This window comes from Salmo salar, chromosome ssa06 (assembly GCF_905237065.1).
Source record: "Salmo salar chromosome ssa06, Ssal_v3.1, whole genome shotgun sequence".
Lineage (NCBI taxonomy): Eukaryota > Metazoa > Chordata > Actinopteri > Salmoniformes > Salmonidae > Salmo > Salmo salar.
In genome coordinates this window covers 12,817,081-12,832,592 of record NC_059447.1, presented here as the reverse complement: position 1 = coordinate 12,832,592, position 15,512 = coordinate 12,817,081, and the positions used below count along the sequence as shown (strand labels likewise).

Sequence of the window (15,512 nt, the reverse complement as noted above, 5' to 3'; positions counted from 1 at the left end):
CCGAAGGTTAATGTCAAATGTGCTACAACCTGCCTCGGATTGAATCTCTGTCCTAATCTAAGTCCTAGTCCCTACCTCTTGATTCAATCTCTGTCCTAATATAAATCCTAGTCCCTACCTCTTGATTGAATCTCTGTACTAATCTAAATCCTAGTCCTTACCTCTTGATTGAATCTCTGTTCTAATCTAAATCCTAGTCCCTACCTCTTGATTAAATCTCTGTCCTGATCTAAATCCTAGTCCCTACCTCGATTAAATATCTGTCCTGATCTAAATCCTAGTCCCTATCTCTTGATTGAATCTCTGTACTAATCTAAATCCTAGTCCCTACCTCTTGATTGAATCTCTGTTCTAATCTAAATCCTAGTCCCTACCTCTTGATTAAATCTCTGTCCTGATCTAAATCCTAGTCCCTACCTCTTGATTGAATCTCTGTACTAATCTAAATCCTAGTCCCTACCTCTTGATTCAATCTCTGTCCTGATCTAAATCCTAGTCCCTACCTCTTGATTAAATATCTGTCCTGATCTAAATCCTAGTCCCTACCTCTTGATTAAATCTCTGTCCTGATCTAAATCCTAGTCCCTACCTCTTGATTGAATCTCTGTACTAATCTAAATCCTAGTCCCTACCTCTTGATTCAATCTCTGTCATGATCTAAATCCTAGTCCCTACCTCCTGATTTAATCTCTGTCCTAATCTAAGTCCTAGTCCCTACCTCTTGATTAAATCTGTCTTAATCTAAATCCTAGTCCCTACCTCTTGATTAACTATATGTCCTAATCTAAATCCTAGTCCCTATTTCCTGATTTAATCTCTGTCCTAATCTCTGTCCTAGTCCCTACCTCTTGATTAAATCTGTCTTCATCTAAATCCTAGTCCCTACCTCTTGATTTAATCTCTGTCATGATCTAAATCCTAGTCCCTACCTGTTGAGCCATTACAGATCTGAAGGAAGTGGATCAGTGTAGATCAGGGATAGGTAACTGATGGGGCTGGGGCCACAAAAAAACTGAACTAATCATGAGGAACCACAGTTGCTCTTACAGTAGGTCTGCCAACATCGATATATTATATGTTTTTAGTTAATTTCCTGCAATTCTGCATATTTTGCCATGGGGAGTAGATAAAATGTTACAGTTTTAAAGCAAGTTTGCTGCATTTCTACACATTTTGCCATGGGGCAGAGAGAAACATTAACAGCTAATTTCTTGCAATTCTACACATTTTGCCATAGGGTGCAGGCAAATCTTTGCTGTTTTTAATATGATAACTGATGATCAATGGGCCCCACCCCGGTCGCTAATTCGACCATGCTGACTACAAGTTTAGATAGCTGGTCGCTAGACTAATTTAGTTATATGTAAAATTGCGCGACTAAGATCTCCTCGGCAAAAACGTCAAAATTAACAGATGACTATTTTGAGGAAGTGTATTCTGGCTACAGCGTCTCAAAATGGACAAACAGTACTATTGCTGCTTTTTTCTCGTTTTTCAAGTGAAAGTCTTTTAAGGAGGTATGCAAGCACACTCGGGCTAGCCGCCAGACGAACTGAAGCATGCTGACGTCTTAAGGAATATAACAAAAAGACTTCTTGATGGCATCACCATTACTCTCTCTCTCTCTCTCTCTCTCTCTCTCTCTCTCTCTCTCTCTCCTCTCTCCCTCAGATGTCTGGGACACCACCCCCAGTACGTCCTAGGAAGCCATCAGGTGTTAGAGTCATGCCCCATGATGGTCAACTTCCTTCCCATGGCTACGCAAAGGTGTTCAAAGTGTGTGTGTGTGTGTGTGTGTGTGTGTGTGTGTGCGTGCATGTGTGTGTTGTTTAAACTGACATCTATGTTATATCTCTCGTCAGTGAATGGGGCCAGTAGTGAGCCAAAACACACATCTCGAGGACATGCAGAGAGAGAGGTGGTATGTATCTGTATTTGTGTGTTCATACAGTATGTTTGCAAATGTGTGTGTGCATGTGTGTGAGTGTCTTTGTGTGTGTGTTTGTGTGTGCGTGTCTTTGTGTGTGCATGTGTGTGTGTCTTTGTGTGTGTGTGTGCATGTGTGTGTGTGTCTTTGTGTGTGTGTGCATGTGCGTGTGTCTTTGTGTGTGTGTGTGCATGTATGTGTGCACGCGCCTGTGTGCGTGCGTGTGTGCGTGTGTGTCTTTGTGTGTGTGTGCATTTGCGGGTGTGTGTGCGTGTGTGTGTCTGTGTGTCTTTGTGTGTGTTTGTGTGTGTGTGCATGGCTACTTGGAGAATATTCCTCTCACTAGACCACTGCATTGATGTGTCTGGTTTAGCTGGGATGTGTTCTTCCTTCAGGAGATCCTAAACCACTGTTTTGATGACGTGGAGCGCTTCATGGGCCGCCTGCAGCAGGCTGCTGAGGCTCAGAGCATCCTCAACCAGAGGAAAAGGAAGAGCAGAAAAAGCAAGAAGAAAGAGAAGAAGGATGGTGAGAGGGGGGAGAGAGAGAGAGTTATGAAAGGTGGTAAACAGCTATCGGACAGGGCTGGAGAAATGTAACCACTCTCAACTCTCAAAAATAGATGAGACCAAAAATGAGACCAAAATAATAGTTTTAACCATGTTTTTTTTGGCTATACAGTGTTTGTTTACAAACATTGGAGTAAATAAAACAAGTTTATATTTTGTGTTCTGATGGGGTATGGCTCATGAGGCCATACCCCATCAGGTTATATTCTTCAAGAATCAATGGGCACATATCATTAATTTTAAAGTAAAAAAATGCATGTAGCAATCTCAGGACCCAATCCAGTCACAGCACAAACAGGATGCTCTTCAATACAGTGTAGAGGTATACTTACTGTAGCATTGGCTAGTGGAACTGTAAAGTGGCACCTCAAGAAGCGATGAACCGGAGGAAGGGTCTAGTGAAATGAATAAAGTTGTGCATGTGTTCTGTGTACTATTCTTACATGTTATTTCATTGATGAATCCCCATCATAGTAGTTGATTGTTTTGTGTTTTGTGTGCAGATGATTTGCTGACCCTGAAAGCCTGCCCTCCACCTGAGGAGGAGTTTGTTGACATTTTTCAGAAAATCAAGTACTCCTTCTGTCTGCTGGTGAGCCCATGTAGTGGAATAACAGAGGCATTTGCTTCTATTGTCCCTCTCTGTCCCACGAAATCAATCTTTCGTATGTAAGGCTAATTTCTTTCTAATTTTCTCACCTCAGTATACTACCGGGGTCTGGTGTAGTGCTAACCTTCTCGACTCTGGACAACACATGTCCCCTTGGAGACGGGGTTCCAGCATCCTTACATATTTTCTGCCCTGTCTATCTCCCAATATGTTCCTACATCTGTCTACCATCTGTCTATCACCCAATCTGTTCCTACATCTGTCTGCCCTCTATCTCCCAATATGTTCCTACATCTGTCTACCATCTGTCTATCTCCCAATATGTTCCATGTCTACCATCTGTCTATCTCCCAATATGTTCCTACATCTGTCTACCATCTGTCTATCTCCCAATATGTTCCTACATCTGTCTACCATCTGTCTATCTCCCAATATGTTCCTACATCTGTCTGCCCTCTGTCTATCTCCCAATATGTTCCTACATCTGTCTGCCCTCTGCCCATCTCCCAATCTGTTCCTACATCTGTCTACCCTCTGTCTATCACCCAATCTGTTCCTACATCTGTCTGCCCGCTGCCCATCTCCCAATCTCTTCCTACATCTGTCTGCCATCTGTCTATCACCCAATCTGTTCCTACATCTGTCTACCCTCTGCCTATCTCCCAATATTGTCCTACATCTGTCTGCCCTCTGATTATCTGCCAATATTGTCCTACATCTGTCTGCCCTCTGTCTATCTCCCAATATGTTCCTACATCTGTCTGCCCTCTGATTATCTCCCAATATTGTCCTACATCCGTCTGCCCTCTGTCTATCTCCCAATATGTTCCTACATCTGTCTGCCCTCTGTCTATCTCCCAATATGTTCCTACATCTGTCTGCCCTCTGTCTATCTCCCAATATGTTCCTACATCTGTCCTATTATGTAATAAAAATACAGATTGGATCTCTGTTTTCCCTTTAAAAAAAGAAGCTCAGTACTTTCCTCCATTTTACTATCTGTAGCTCAGTTAGTAGAGCATTAGCAACGGCAGGCTTCCATTCCCGGGACCCCCCATACATCAACTCTATGCAGCGTGAATGTAAGTTGCTTTGGATAAATAGCATATATTATTATTATATTATTTTGCTTTCAGGACCGCCTGAAGTCGTCCATCACAGAGCCGTCTTCTGGGGAGCTGGTGCATCACGTCTTTATTCCCCTGGGCCTGGTATGTATTTACTAGCCTGGTTCCAGATATGGTCACTGGTCCCAGACCTGTCCACTGGGCCTGGTAGGTATTTACTAGACTGATCCAAGACCTGTCCACTGGGCCTGGTAGGTATTTACTAGACTGATCCCAGACCTGTCCACTGGGCCTGGTATGTATTTACTAGCCTGATCACAGACCTGTTCACTGGTCCCAGACCTGTCCACAAGGCCTGGCAGGTATTTACTAGCCTGGTCCCAGACCTGTCCACTGGTCTTGGTAGGTATTTACTGGCCTGATCCCAGATCTGTGTGTTCTGTAGTGGCCAACTCCATTGGTCGCTGACAATGCAGTACCAACAGACCTGGGACCAGGCTAGATGTTCACTCCTTATCAGCATAGCCACAGGATACCTAACCAGCAATGCTATCTGAATTAGGATACTGATACCAAAGATTTTTATAACTAACCCAAGATAGACCACAGCCTGTCATTTCCAATGGGAACCAATGAATCATAGTGGGCAGAACAAGCAAGGAGGTGGGCAGAGTCTAGCACAAGCTAGCAAGATCCTATTGGCTCATTCTAGCATGTATTTGCATATAATCATTATAGAACGCCATGTGCAATAACTCAATCCATTCTTGCACTCCTTCTAAACAACGCACATTTTAGAAACTTTGGCAAACAGTAAAGTCTACAAAACTTAGTCCACTCTGTTCGTAACAAATTATAGTTTTGGGAACAGAAAACTGTATTGAGATCAAATGTTTCAGCGATGAGATGATTAGCAGAATGTCGGCCAAAATCAATCTCGCTCCATCTTCTTCCACTGCCGGTCAATGAGCTTCCTCTCACTACCATATTTGGTAGTGAGTGGAAACGCCAATTGGATGCATCACATTCATCCGTTGAAATATCTGGTTCATTGTTCTATCTGTGGTGATACTGTATGATTATCTATCTGTCTGTCTGTCTATCTGTCTCTGTCTGTCACAGGTGGACATCAGTGTTAAGTCTGATATCGATCCATGTCTCTCTCTCTCTGGTTTCAGATGGTGAAGACTACTGGTGGGCCAGAGATGGGGGCGACTGTGGTCAGTCCAGCCCTGACCAGTGGTGCTGTGTCTCTACTGCAGAAACACCTGGCCGATGAAGAGAAGGAGCTTTGGACCTCCCTAGGGCCTAACTGGACCTTACACTGGTAATATTAATCATATATGCTATTTAGCAGACGCTTTTATCTAAACCGACTTACTGTCATTTATGCATACATCTTACATATGGGTGGTCCCGGGACTCAAACTCACTATACTGGTGTTACAAGCACAATGCGCTACCAACTGAACTATAGGTGAAACTGGTGTGTGTGTGTGTGCATGATTGTGTGTTTATGTGTGTGTGTGTGTGTGTGTGTGTGTGTGTGTGTGTGTGTGTGTGTGTGTGTGTGTGTGTGTGTGTGTGTGCATGACAGGGGCGAAAATCTGATATCAACTTTGGAGGGGACAATTACGTGACATTTTCTCAAGAGCAATTCCTGAGGGGGACACCAAAAGTAGTGCTGTAACACATAGCCTACATTGTAATATGGTAAATGTATATTGAGGAACCAAAGAAATAAGGTGTTTGCTGTACTCCTAACTACCGGTACCCAAAACTACACAACTAATCACAACAGCAATACCATTGCCTTTAACAAATCTTAGTTCAGTCACCAGTTTAAGTTGAGAGTGGGGGTATCCATGGCATTTTCCAATTATGTTCCTATTTTACAAGTCCAAAAAATTGAGAACCTTTCATAATGTTGCCAAACAAAGACTCAACAAACTTACCTGAGACTCCCTGTCTCTGCCAGTCTGTCCCTGCATATCTGTCCCCAACTCTGCTGTCTGTGTGCCATCTGTTGCCTGCTCTGCCTAATGACATCATTGTGAAACATTTCCATTAGAATTTCATTTCTTTCTTATGAACATTTTATCAACTAGTCTTTGAGATATTAGGCTACTAGGGTTCTTACTATGCGTTTTGGTGTATTGAAAAATACTCTGATGTCCGTCTTTTATTTTTCTGCCATTTTTCTACCTGGCTGGCTGGCTACACACACATACAGTGTGTAGGTTATTTACAGTAGGAGATGGGCTTCTATAATCTTCTATCATTCTATATGGGCTTCGATCTAAAAGGTAGCTAGCAAATGTGAAACGGATTAAAATGACAAGAGTTGACAGCTGTATGAGTTCACCATTTACACAACATATGCTGCAACCTTTTGTAATTTTAATAGTTTGTTTCATATTGGCTGGCTTCCAACAATAGCTGAATTTGCAAAGCTAGCGAGCACCAATTCAGTTTCAGTGGTGTTTGCTATAATCTTTGCTACCCGGGTTAAATAAAGGTGAAATAAAATAAATAAATAAAAGTTCCCTTGCGACAATTTAGCTTTTGCAACGAGACCATTAAATATATTTAAGACAATGGTAGAAGAGAGTGTAGTTCTGTTCAGTTTGGACTTCAGTTTATCGCTAACCTTATCACAGGGACTTTGAAGCACTAACTTACATCATCTGCATGCTGATCTTGGAATAAATTGACGATAGAAAAGATTCCATCTTTGACGACGCCACATAAATGGAATAGGTACTAGCTAGCTTAATAGTTCATATTTGCGTGCTAGCTCTGCATATTCAGCTAGTGTGTGTGTGCGATTGACTGGATTAACCTCACGTCAGTTACATGCATTGAGTGCCTTTCAGACAGTAGACACGACCCCTCTGTTACCTTGCCAACTAAGGAACTGGCAGTGGATCAAACCATTGAGGCAAAGGGTGGGGGGGTCGCAATCTTTTGAAACTTAAAAACGCGCTATTAAGTGTCTATAATCAGCACAATTGCTTTCATTGCGTATTATTAATATTATTTAAATTACATAGTTATGTTTCAGTGATATATTGGGGGGGACAAATCATATTTTCCCAGGATGGGGGGTCGTGTCCCCCCGTCCCCCCCGGGATTTCCGCCCCTGGTGCATGAGTGAGTGTGTGTATGTGTGTGTGTGTGTGTGTGTGTGTGTATTGCATATGATGTCTGTGCTTATTGATGTACAGATGCCGTACCTTAATTTGAGCCTGATTCACAAAGCAGGAAAATAATCCTGCAGCAACAGGAAATGTGTGTTGTTGTGTGGATTATAGTTAATAGACATTTTTTGCAGGGGTTGACACATTTTTCGTCAGTGCAAGTAAGACATTTAAAATGGAAAATACAAACTTTAGAAGCCTTTTTTAACCCTTGAATACACTACATGTTTGCATTTCCTGCTGAACAGGAAAATTCCTTCAACAACAGGATTATCAAATTAAGATAGGGCATCTGTATGATTGTGTGTAGTTCATATGCACATTGTCATCCATAGACAAAGCTCAAGACAAGTCCTGACCTTTGGCCTCTTTCTCTCCCAGCTCCCAGCTTGTTGAGTCTGTCCCTCCGTACTCACCTGTCTTTCTGGATGGATGGCAGCCTGAGGCCTTTGACCCAGAAGGTCAACTTTGGGAGGACCCAATCAAGTCACAGCACAAACAGGACGCTCTTCAATACAGTGTAGAGGTATGCTTACTTTAGCATTGTCTAGTGAAACTGTATGTCATCCTATTTAGATTGTAATTATTTAGATTTAATTATGTAATTATTGCTTCTTATTCCTTCCCTAATTTAGGACCCTCCTGATCAGGCTGAGGAAGGAGCCAGCTCAGTCCAGCACACTGACGAATCGTACGTTTCTGACATCCCCAATAACGGCTGTCATGTTTTTTGTTTACTGATTCACACAGTTCACGACAAACACAGTTTCACCACTGATTATGGCACCTTTCACCTTTCACCTTTCACTAAGTTTTATGATAGAGTGCTTGGATCCAATAACTTCCTGTGTCCATAAAACAGAGGGGTGTTTTTAAAAATGTTATTACTTTTCTATTATTTATATGTTTCATATATAATACATAACATTATTAATAATACATCATTAATGTAGTAAAACAGTAAGTCATTAAAACTAGTTTCCATTACTACCATGTTATTAACTCTTTATTCCACGCTGTAATGAACAGTCCTACTGTTTTTCAAAACACCATCAATATTACAAAGAAACAACATCTGTGTGTGAGAGATGACAGGTAACACAAACTGATCACACAGTTAGATGACAGGTAACACAAACTGATCACACAGTTAGATGACAGGTAACACAAACTGATCACACAGTTAGATGACAGGTAACACAAACTGATCACACAGTTAGATGACAGGTAACACAAACTGATCACACAGTTAGATGACAGGTAACACAAACTGATCACACAGTTAGATGACAGGTAACACAAACTGATCACACAGTTAGATGACAGGTAACACAAACTGATCACACAGTTAAATGACAGGTAACACAAACTGATCACACAGTTAGATGACAGGTAACACAAACTGATCACACAGTTAGATGACAGGTAACACAAACTGATCACACAGTTAGATGACAGGTAACACAAACTGATCACACAGTTAGATGACAGGTAACACAAACTGATCACACAGTTAGATGACAGGTAACACAAACTGATCACACAGTTAAATGACAGGTAACACAAACTGATCACACAGTTAAATGACAGGTAACACAAACTGATCACACAGTTAGATGACAGGTAACACAAACTGATCACACAGTTAAATGACAGGTAACACAAACTGATCACACAGTTAAATGACAGGTAACACAAACTGATCACACAGTTAGATGACAGGTAACACAAACTGATCACACAGTTAGATGACAGGTAACACAAACTGATCACACAGTTAGATGACAGGTAACACAAACTGATCACACAGTTAGATGACAGGTAACACAAACTGATCACACAGTTAGATGACAGGTAACACAAACTGATCACACAGTTAAATGACAGGTAACACAAACTGATCACACAGTTAAATGACAGGTAACACAAACTGATCACACAGTTAAATGACAGGTAACACAAACTGATCACACAGTTAGATGACAGGTAACACAAACTGATCACACAGTTAGATGACAGGTAACACAAACTGATCACACAGTTAGATGACAGGTAACACAAACTGATCACACAGTTAAATGACAGGTAACACAAACTGATCACACAGTTAGATGACAGGTAACACAAACTGATCACACAGTTAGATGACAGGTAACACAAACTGATCACACAGTTAGATGACAGGTAACACAAACTGATCACACAGTTAAATGACAGGTAACACAAACTGATCACACAGTTAGATGACAGGTAACACAAACTGATCACACAGTTAGATGACAGGTAACACAAACTGATCACACAGTTAGATGACAGGTAACACAAACTGATCACACAGTTAAATGACAGGTAACACAAACTGATCACACAGTTAGATGACAGGTAACACAAACTGATCACACAGTTAGATGACAGATAACACAAACTGATCACACAGTTAAATGACAGGTAACACAAACTGATCACACAGTTAGATGACAGGTAACACAAACTGATCACACAGTTAGATGACAGGTAACACAAACTGATCACACAGTTAGATGACAGGTAACACAAACTGATCACACAGTTAGATGACAGGTAACACAAACTGATCACACAGTTAGATGACAGGTAACACAAACTGATCACACAGTTAAATGACAGGTAACACAAACTGATCACACAGTTAAATGACAGGTAACACAAACTGATCACACAGTTAAATGACAGGTAACACAAACTGATCACACAGTTAAATGACAGGTAACACAAACTGATCACACATGTAAATGACAGGTAACACAAACTGATCACATAGTTAAATGACAGGTAACACAAACTGATCACACAGTTAAATGCCAGGTAACACAAACTGATCACATAGTTAAATGACAGGTAACACAAACTGATCACACAGTTAAATGGGAGTTTTGTTAATCTACACCCTTCTGTTCATGTGCACATTCCTCATTATGGATTTACCAATGTTGGAAACTCACTCCAGGCAAAGCTTAGACCAAGCCAATGCTTAAATCCATGATAGGGATTGGGCAAGTGCATGCTTTGTCAGAAGGGTGGCAAATTCATCTTTCCTCAATTCTCAATTAGGTCAGAGGGGAGGGACTGTCAACCTTCTAATCCAATACGGCTGAGAAGTTGGCAAGGAGATTGGATTTGAGGAATCAAGGAAATACAATTGAGATCGACCCTAGGACTGTCTGATACAACTGAGATTGACCCTAGGACTGTCTGATACAACAGATTGACCCTAGGACTGTCTGATACAACTGAGATTGACCCTAGGACTGTCTGATACAACTGAGATTGACCCTAGGACTGTCTGTTCTCCTCCAGAGATGGCAGTGAACTTCCACCTGAGGGCGAGAGGATGTTCAGCTGCAGCTACGGCTTTGTTGCCAGGAACAGCAGTGAACTCTCCGTGCTGCAGGGAGAAACTCTGGAGGTTTTTATTCTACGTGTGAACTGCATGCTAAATACTGTCTTAGTCCCAAACAAGACCCTACTCCCTATATAGTGCGCTTCCTTTGACCAGAGCCCATGTGTCACTTAACTATAATTTACAGAAGTTCACATGTATTGAATTATCCTGCTTACTTAAAAAGTTCTCACAAATTAATTCCATTCTGTGAGCTTTATTGTCTTGATTCAGTATATCTGGCATGGCCATGAACACATAGAGCTTTATTGTCTTGATTCAGTATATCTCACATGGCCATGAACACATAGAGCTCTATTGTCTTGATTCAGTATATCTCACATGGCCATGAACACATAGAGCTTTATTGTCTTGATTCAGTATATCTGACATGGCCATGAACACATAGAGCTTTATTGTCTTGATTCAGTATATCTAACATGGCCATGAACACATAGAGCTTTATTGTCTTGATTCAGTATATCTGACATGGCCATGAACACATAGAGCTTTATTGTCTTGATTCAGTATATCTGACATGGCCATGAACACATAGAGCTTTATTGTCTTGATTCAGTATATCTGACATGGCCATGAACACATAGAGCTTTATTGTCTTGATTCAGTATATCTCACATGGCCATGAACACATAGAGCATTATTGTCTTGATTCAGTATATCTGACATGGCCATGAACACATAGAGCTTTATTGTCTTGATTCAGTATATCTAACATGGCCATGAACACATAGAGCTTTATTGTCTTGATTCAGTATATCTGACATGGCCATGAACACATATAGCTTTATTGTCTTGATTCAGTATATCTGACATGGCCATGAACACATAGAGCTTTATTGTCTTGATTCAGTATATCTGACATGGCCAAGAACACATAGAGATGTATTGTCTTGATTCAGTATATCTGACATGGCCATGAACACATAGAGCTTTATTGTCTTGATTCAGTATATCTGACATGGCCATGAACACATAGAGCTTTATTGTCTTGATTCAGTATATCTCACATGGCCATGAACACACAGAGCTTTATTGTCTTGATTCAGTATATCTGACATGGCCAAGAACACATAGAGATGTATTGTCTTGATTCAGTATATCTCACATGGCCATGAACACATAGAGGGAACACATTATTTATAACAACAAGTGAATGACAATTCCGTATTATAAATACAAATCCTAATTCAAATCCTCTCTCTATTAGGTGATTGAGTCGTCAAAGCGTTGGTGGAAGTGTCGCAATGACTTTGACCAGATTGGGTTTGTTCCCTTCAACATTCTGGAGCCTCTGTCAGCCCTCAACAACAACCATAGGGATAGCCCAGTGGTACTCAGACAGTCCAAGGTAATGGACACACACACACACACACACACACACACACACACACACACACACACACACACACACACACACACACACACACACACACACACACACACACGGTTGACACCGTTTCCACACTAACGGTGCCTCTTTACAATGATGTGATACAACTGTGATACAAAGTCCCCACTTCTTGTAGCAAACAAGTATCATGAAATACACACTTTGTGACTTGTCAGATAAATATCAGCAAGCTAGCTAGTGGTCTGCTTGGTTAGCTAGGTAGTGGTCTGCGTGGTTAGCTAGCTAGTGGTCTGCTTGGTTAGCTAGCTAGTGGTCTGCTTGGTTAGCTAGCTAGTGGTCTGCGTGGTTAGCTAGTGTTAAGTTGCGTCAATTCGAATCTGGTATCAGAACAAAATAGTCAGCACATAGTAACTTCTGTTTTCTTTGTACTTTAATTAATGCAAACACTTGAATGGTAAATATGCGGCTCGTATATACGGGATCTCTGTAACACCACGCAGGGCAGACAGAGAACTGAGTTACACATCCTTTGCTTTTCATTAAATACTCTGACAGATAGTTCTCGCTCACTGCTGGCCTGTCAGAGGGAGGATGAGCGTGGTTTAAACTTACTCATCCTATCGTTGGCGTGCAGGTTGGTCCCAACCTCGAGACGCCTCCTGTTGCCGGCCGTAGTTATTATCTTTGGCAGTCGATTTGTCTTGTGACTGCACAATTCTCTAAAACCCCGACACCCCTCTGCATATACATTTCACCCATATCCTGCCCTTATCTTTTAACAAGCTCTTCCATATCCCTGATTTACAGCATCTGCATTCTTTCCATATGACTCACCATCCCATGAGCCCCTTCCTCTCACACAGCAGTATGCTCTTATCATATAGAGTATAAACTTTATATTATAGCATAGCTTCTTTGTTATATTATATAGGTAATGCAAACAAATAGTTGGTCAAACCCTAACACTAGCTAGTGGTCTGCTTGGTTAGTTAGCTATTGGTCTGCTTGGTTAACTAGCTAGTGGTCTGCGTGGTTAGCTAGCTAGTGGTTTGCTTGGTTAGCTAGCTAGTGGCCTGCGTGGTTAGCTAGCTAGTGGTCTGCTTGGTTAGCTAGCTAGTGGTCTGCTTGGTTAGCTAGCTAGTGGTCTGCTTGGTTAGCTAGCTAGTGGTCTGCTTGGTTAGCTAGCTAGTGGTCTGCGTGGTTAGCTAGCTAGCTGCTTGGCTAAACACAGAATGTCAGCACACTGTTTTCTGATTGGCTAAACTGTTTCGTCTTTAGCTAAGATTTGAGGTGTTGAATCTTGGAAATTACAGCAGACGACATGAGACGTTCTAAAACTACAACAGATCAAGCTAATTTCGTTTTTAAATGGCATAAAACCGTCTCGTCTCAGCTGTTGTATTTGAACTGGGCTTAATAGACACATACTCACCGACTCATCTGAGTTACCCTGTGTGTTCCTGTCTCTGTTTGACAGAAGGTGCCCTTCGCCCAGCCAAGGCACTTCTCCTACATCCCCTCCAGCAGAGAAGGGGCCAACCTCCCCGCCATACCCCGCCGTCCTCAAAGCATGTCCCCCTCCACCATGACAGGGGGCGACAGAGACAAAGGTAAGCCTGTGGATTGGTGGTCTATAGTGGTCAGTGTCACCACCCACCTCCAGGTACACATTCCTCCCTCTGACCGTTGACACACTTTCCTCCATGTATTTAAATAGTTTAGCCAATGAGGTTTCTGCATTATGATGCATTTAAATGAATCTACTACATTCTATGACAGCCATGTTAACTCTTCATTTACATGACACTACAACATTCTATACAGCCATGTTAGATCTTCATTTACATGACTCTACAACATTCTATACAGCCATGTTAGCTCTTCATTTACATGACACTACAACATTCTATACAGCCATGTTAGATCTTCATTTACATGACTCTACAACATTCTATACAGCCATGTTAGATCTTCATTTACATGACACTACAACATTCTATACAGCCATGTTAGATCTTCATTTACATGACACTACAACATTCTATACAGCCATGTTAGCCTTCATTTACATGACACTACAACATTCTATACAGCCATGTTAACTCTTCATTTACATGACTCTACAACATTCTATACAGCCATGTTAGATCTTCATTTACATGACACTACAACATTCTATACAGCCATGTTAGATCTTCATTTACATGACACTACAACATTCTATACAGCCATGTTAGATCTTCATTTACATGACACTACAACATTCTATACAGCCATGTTAGATCTTCATTTACATGACACTACAACATTCTATACAGCCATGTTAGCCTTCATTTACATGACACTACAACATTCTATACAGCCATGTTAGATCTTCATTTACATGACACTACAACATTCTATACAGCCATGTTAACTCTTCATTTACATGACACTACAACATTCTATACAGCCATGTTAGCCTTCATTTACATGACACTACAACATTCTATACAGCCATGTTAACTCTTCATTTACATGACACTACAACATTCTATACAGCCATGTTAGATCTTCATTTACATGACACTACAACATTCTATACAGCCATGTTAGATCTTCATTTACATGACTCTACAACATTCTATACAGCCATGTTAACTCTTCATTTACATGACACTACAACATTCTATACAGCCATGTTAGCTCTTCATTTACATGACACTACAACATTATATACAGCCATGTTAGATCTTCATTTACATGACACTACAACATTCTATACAGCCATGTTAGATCTTCATTTACATGACTCTACAACATTCTATACAGCCATGTTAGATCTTCATTTACATGACACTACAACATTCTATACAGCCATGTTAGCTCTTCATTTACATGACACTACAACATTCTATACAGCCATGTTAGATCTTCATTTACATGACACTACAACATTCTATGACAGCCATGTTAACTCTTCATTTACATGACACTACAACATTCTATACAGCCATGTTAACTCTTCATTTACATGACACTACAACATTCTATACAGCCATGTTAGATCTTCATTTACATGACACTACAACATTCTATGACAGCCATGTTAGATCTTCATTTACATGGCTCTACAACATTCTATGACAGCCATGTTAACTCTTCATTTACATGACACTACAACATTCTATACAGCCATGTTAACTCTTCATAGCTCACCAACCCAACTCAACATGCTATACATGACTAATAAGCTGCTGCGGTAGTGAGGAGGCTGTACAGTTTAACACTAACTCTGCATAGAATGTAACTGCTGTTACAAAGATATGACTGTCTTATACTTATAGACATAATGTAACTGCTATAACAA

The 15,512-nt window shown here is 40.9% G+C and overlaps 1 protein-coding gene across 1 annotated transcript in view; it reads left to right on the top strand.

Moving 5' to 3' along the window:
• Positions 1–15,512, top strand: part of LOC106606273 (epidermal growth factor receptor kinase substrate 8-like protein 1) — a 33,791-nt gene that overhangs the window by 7,031 nt on the left and 11,248 nt on the right. The window contains exons 2-11 of the mRNA XM_045719789.1: positions 1,672–1,921; positions 2,323–2,455; positions 3,000–3,088; positions 4,243–4,317; positions 5,352–5,500; positions 7,755–7,899; positions 8,009–8,064; positions 10,710–10,818; positions 12,020–12,160; positions 13,641–13,773. Of these exons, the coding sequence (XP_045575745.1) occupies positions 1,733–1,921; positions 2,323–2,455; positions 3,000–3,088; positions 4,243–4,317; positions 5,352–5,500; positions 7,755–7,899; positions 8,009–8,064; positions 10,710–10,818; positions 12,020–12,160; positions 13,641–13,773 (1,219 nt within the window). The 5' untranslated portion in view covers positions 1,672–1,732. The remainder of the gene's footprint in view (positions 1–1,671; positions 1,922–2,322; positions 2,456–2,999; positions 3,089–4,242; positions 4,318–5,351; positions 5,501–7,754; positions 7,900–8,008; positions 8,065–10,709; positions 10,819–12,019; positions 12,161–13,640; positions 13,774–15,512) is intronic.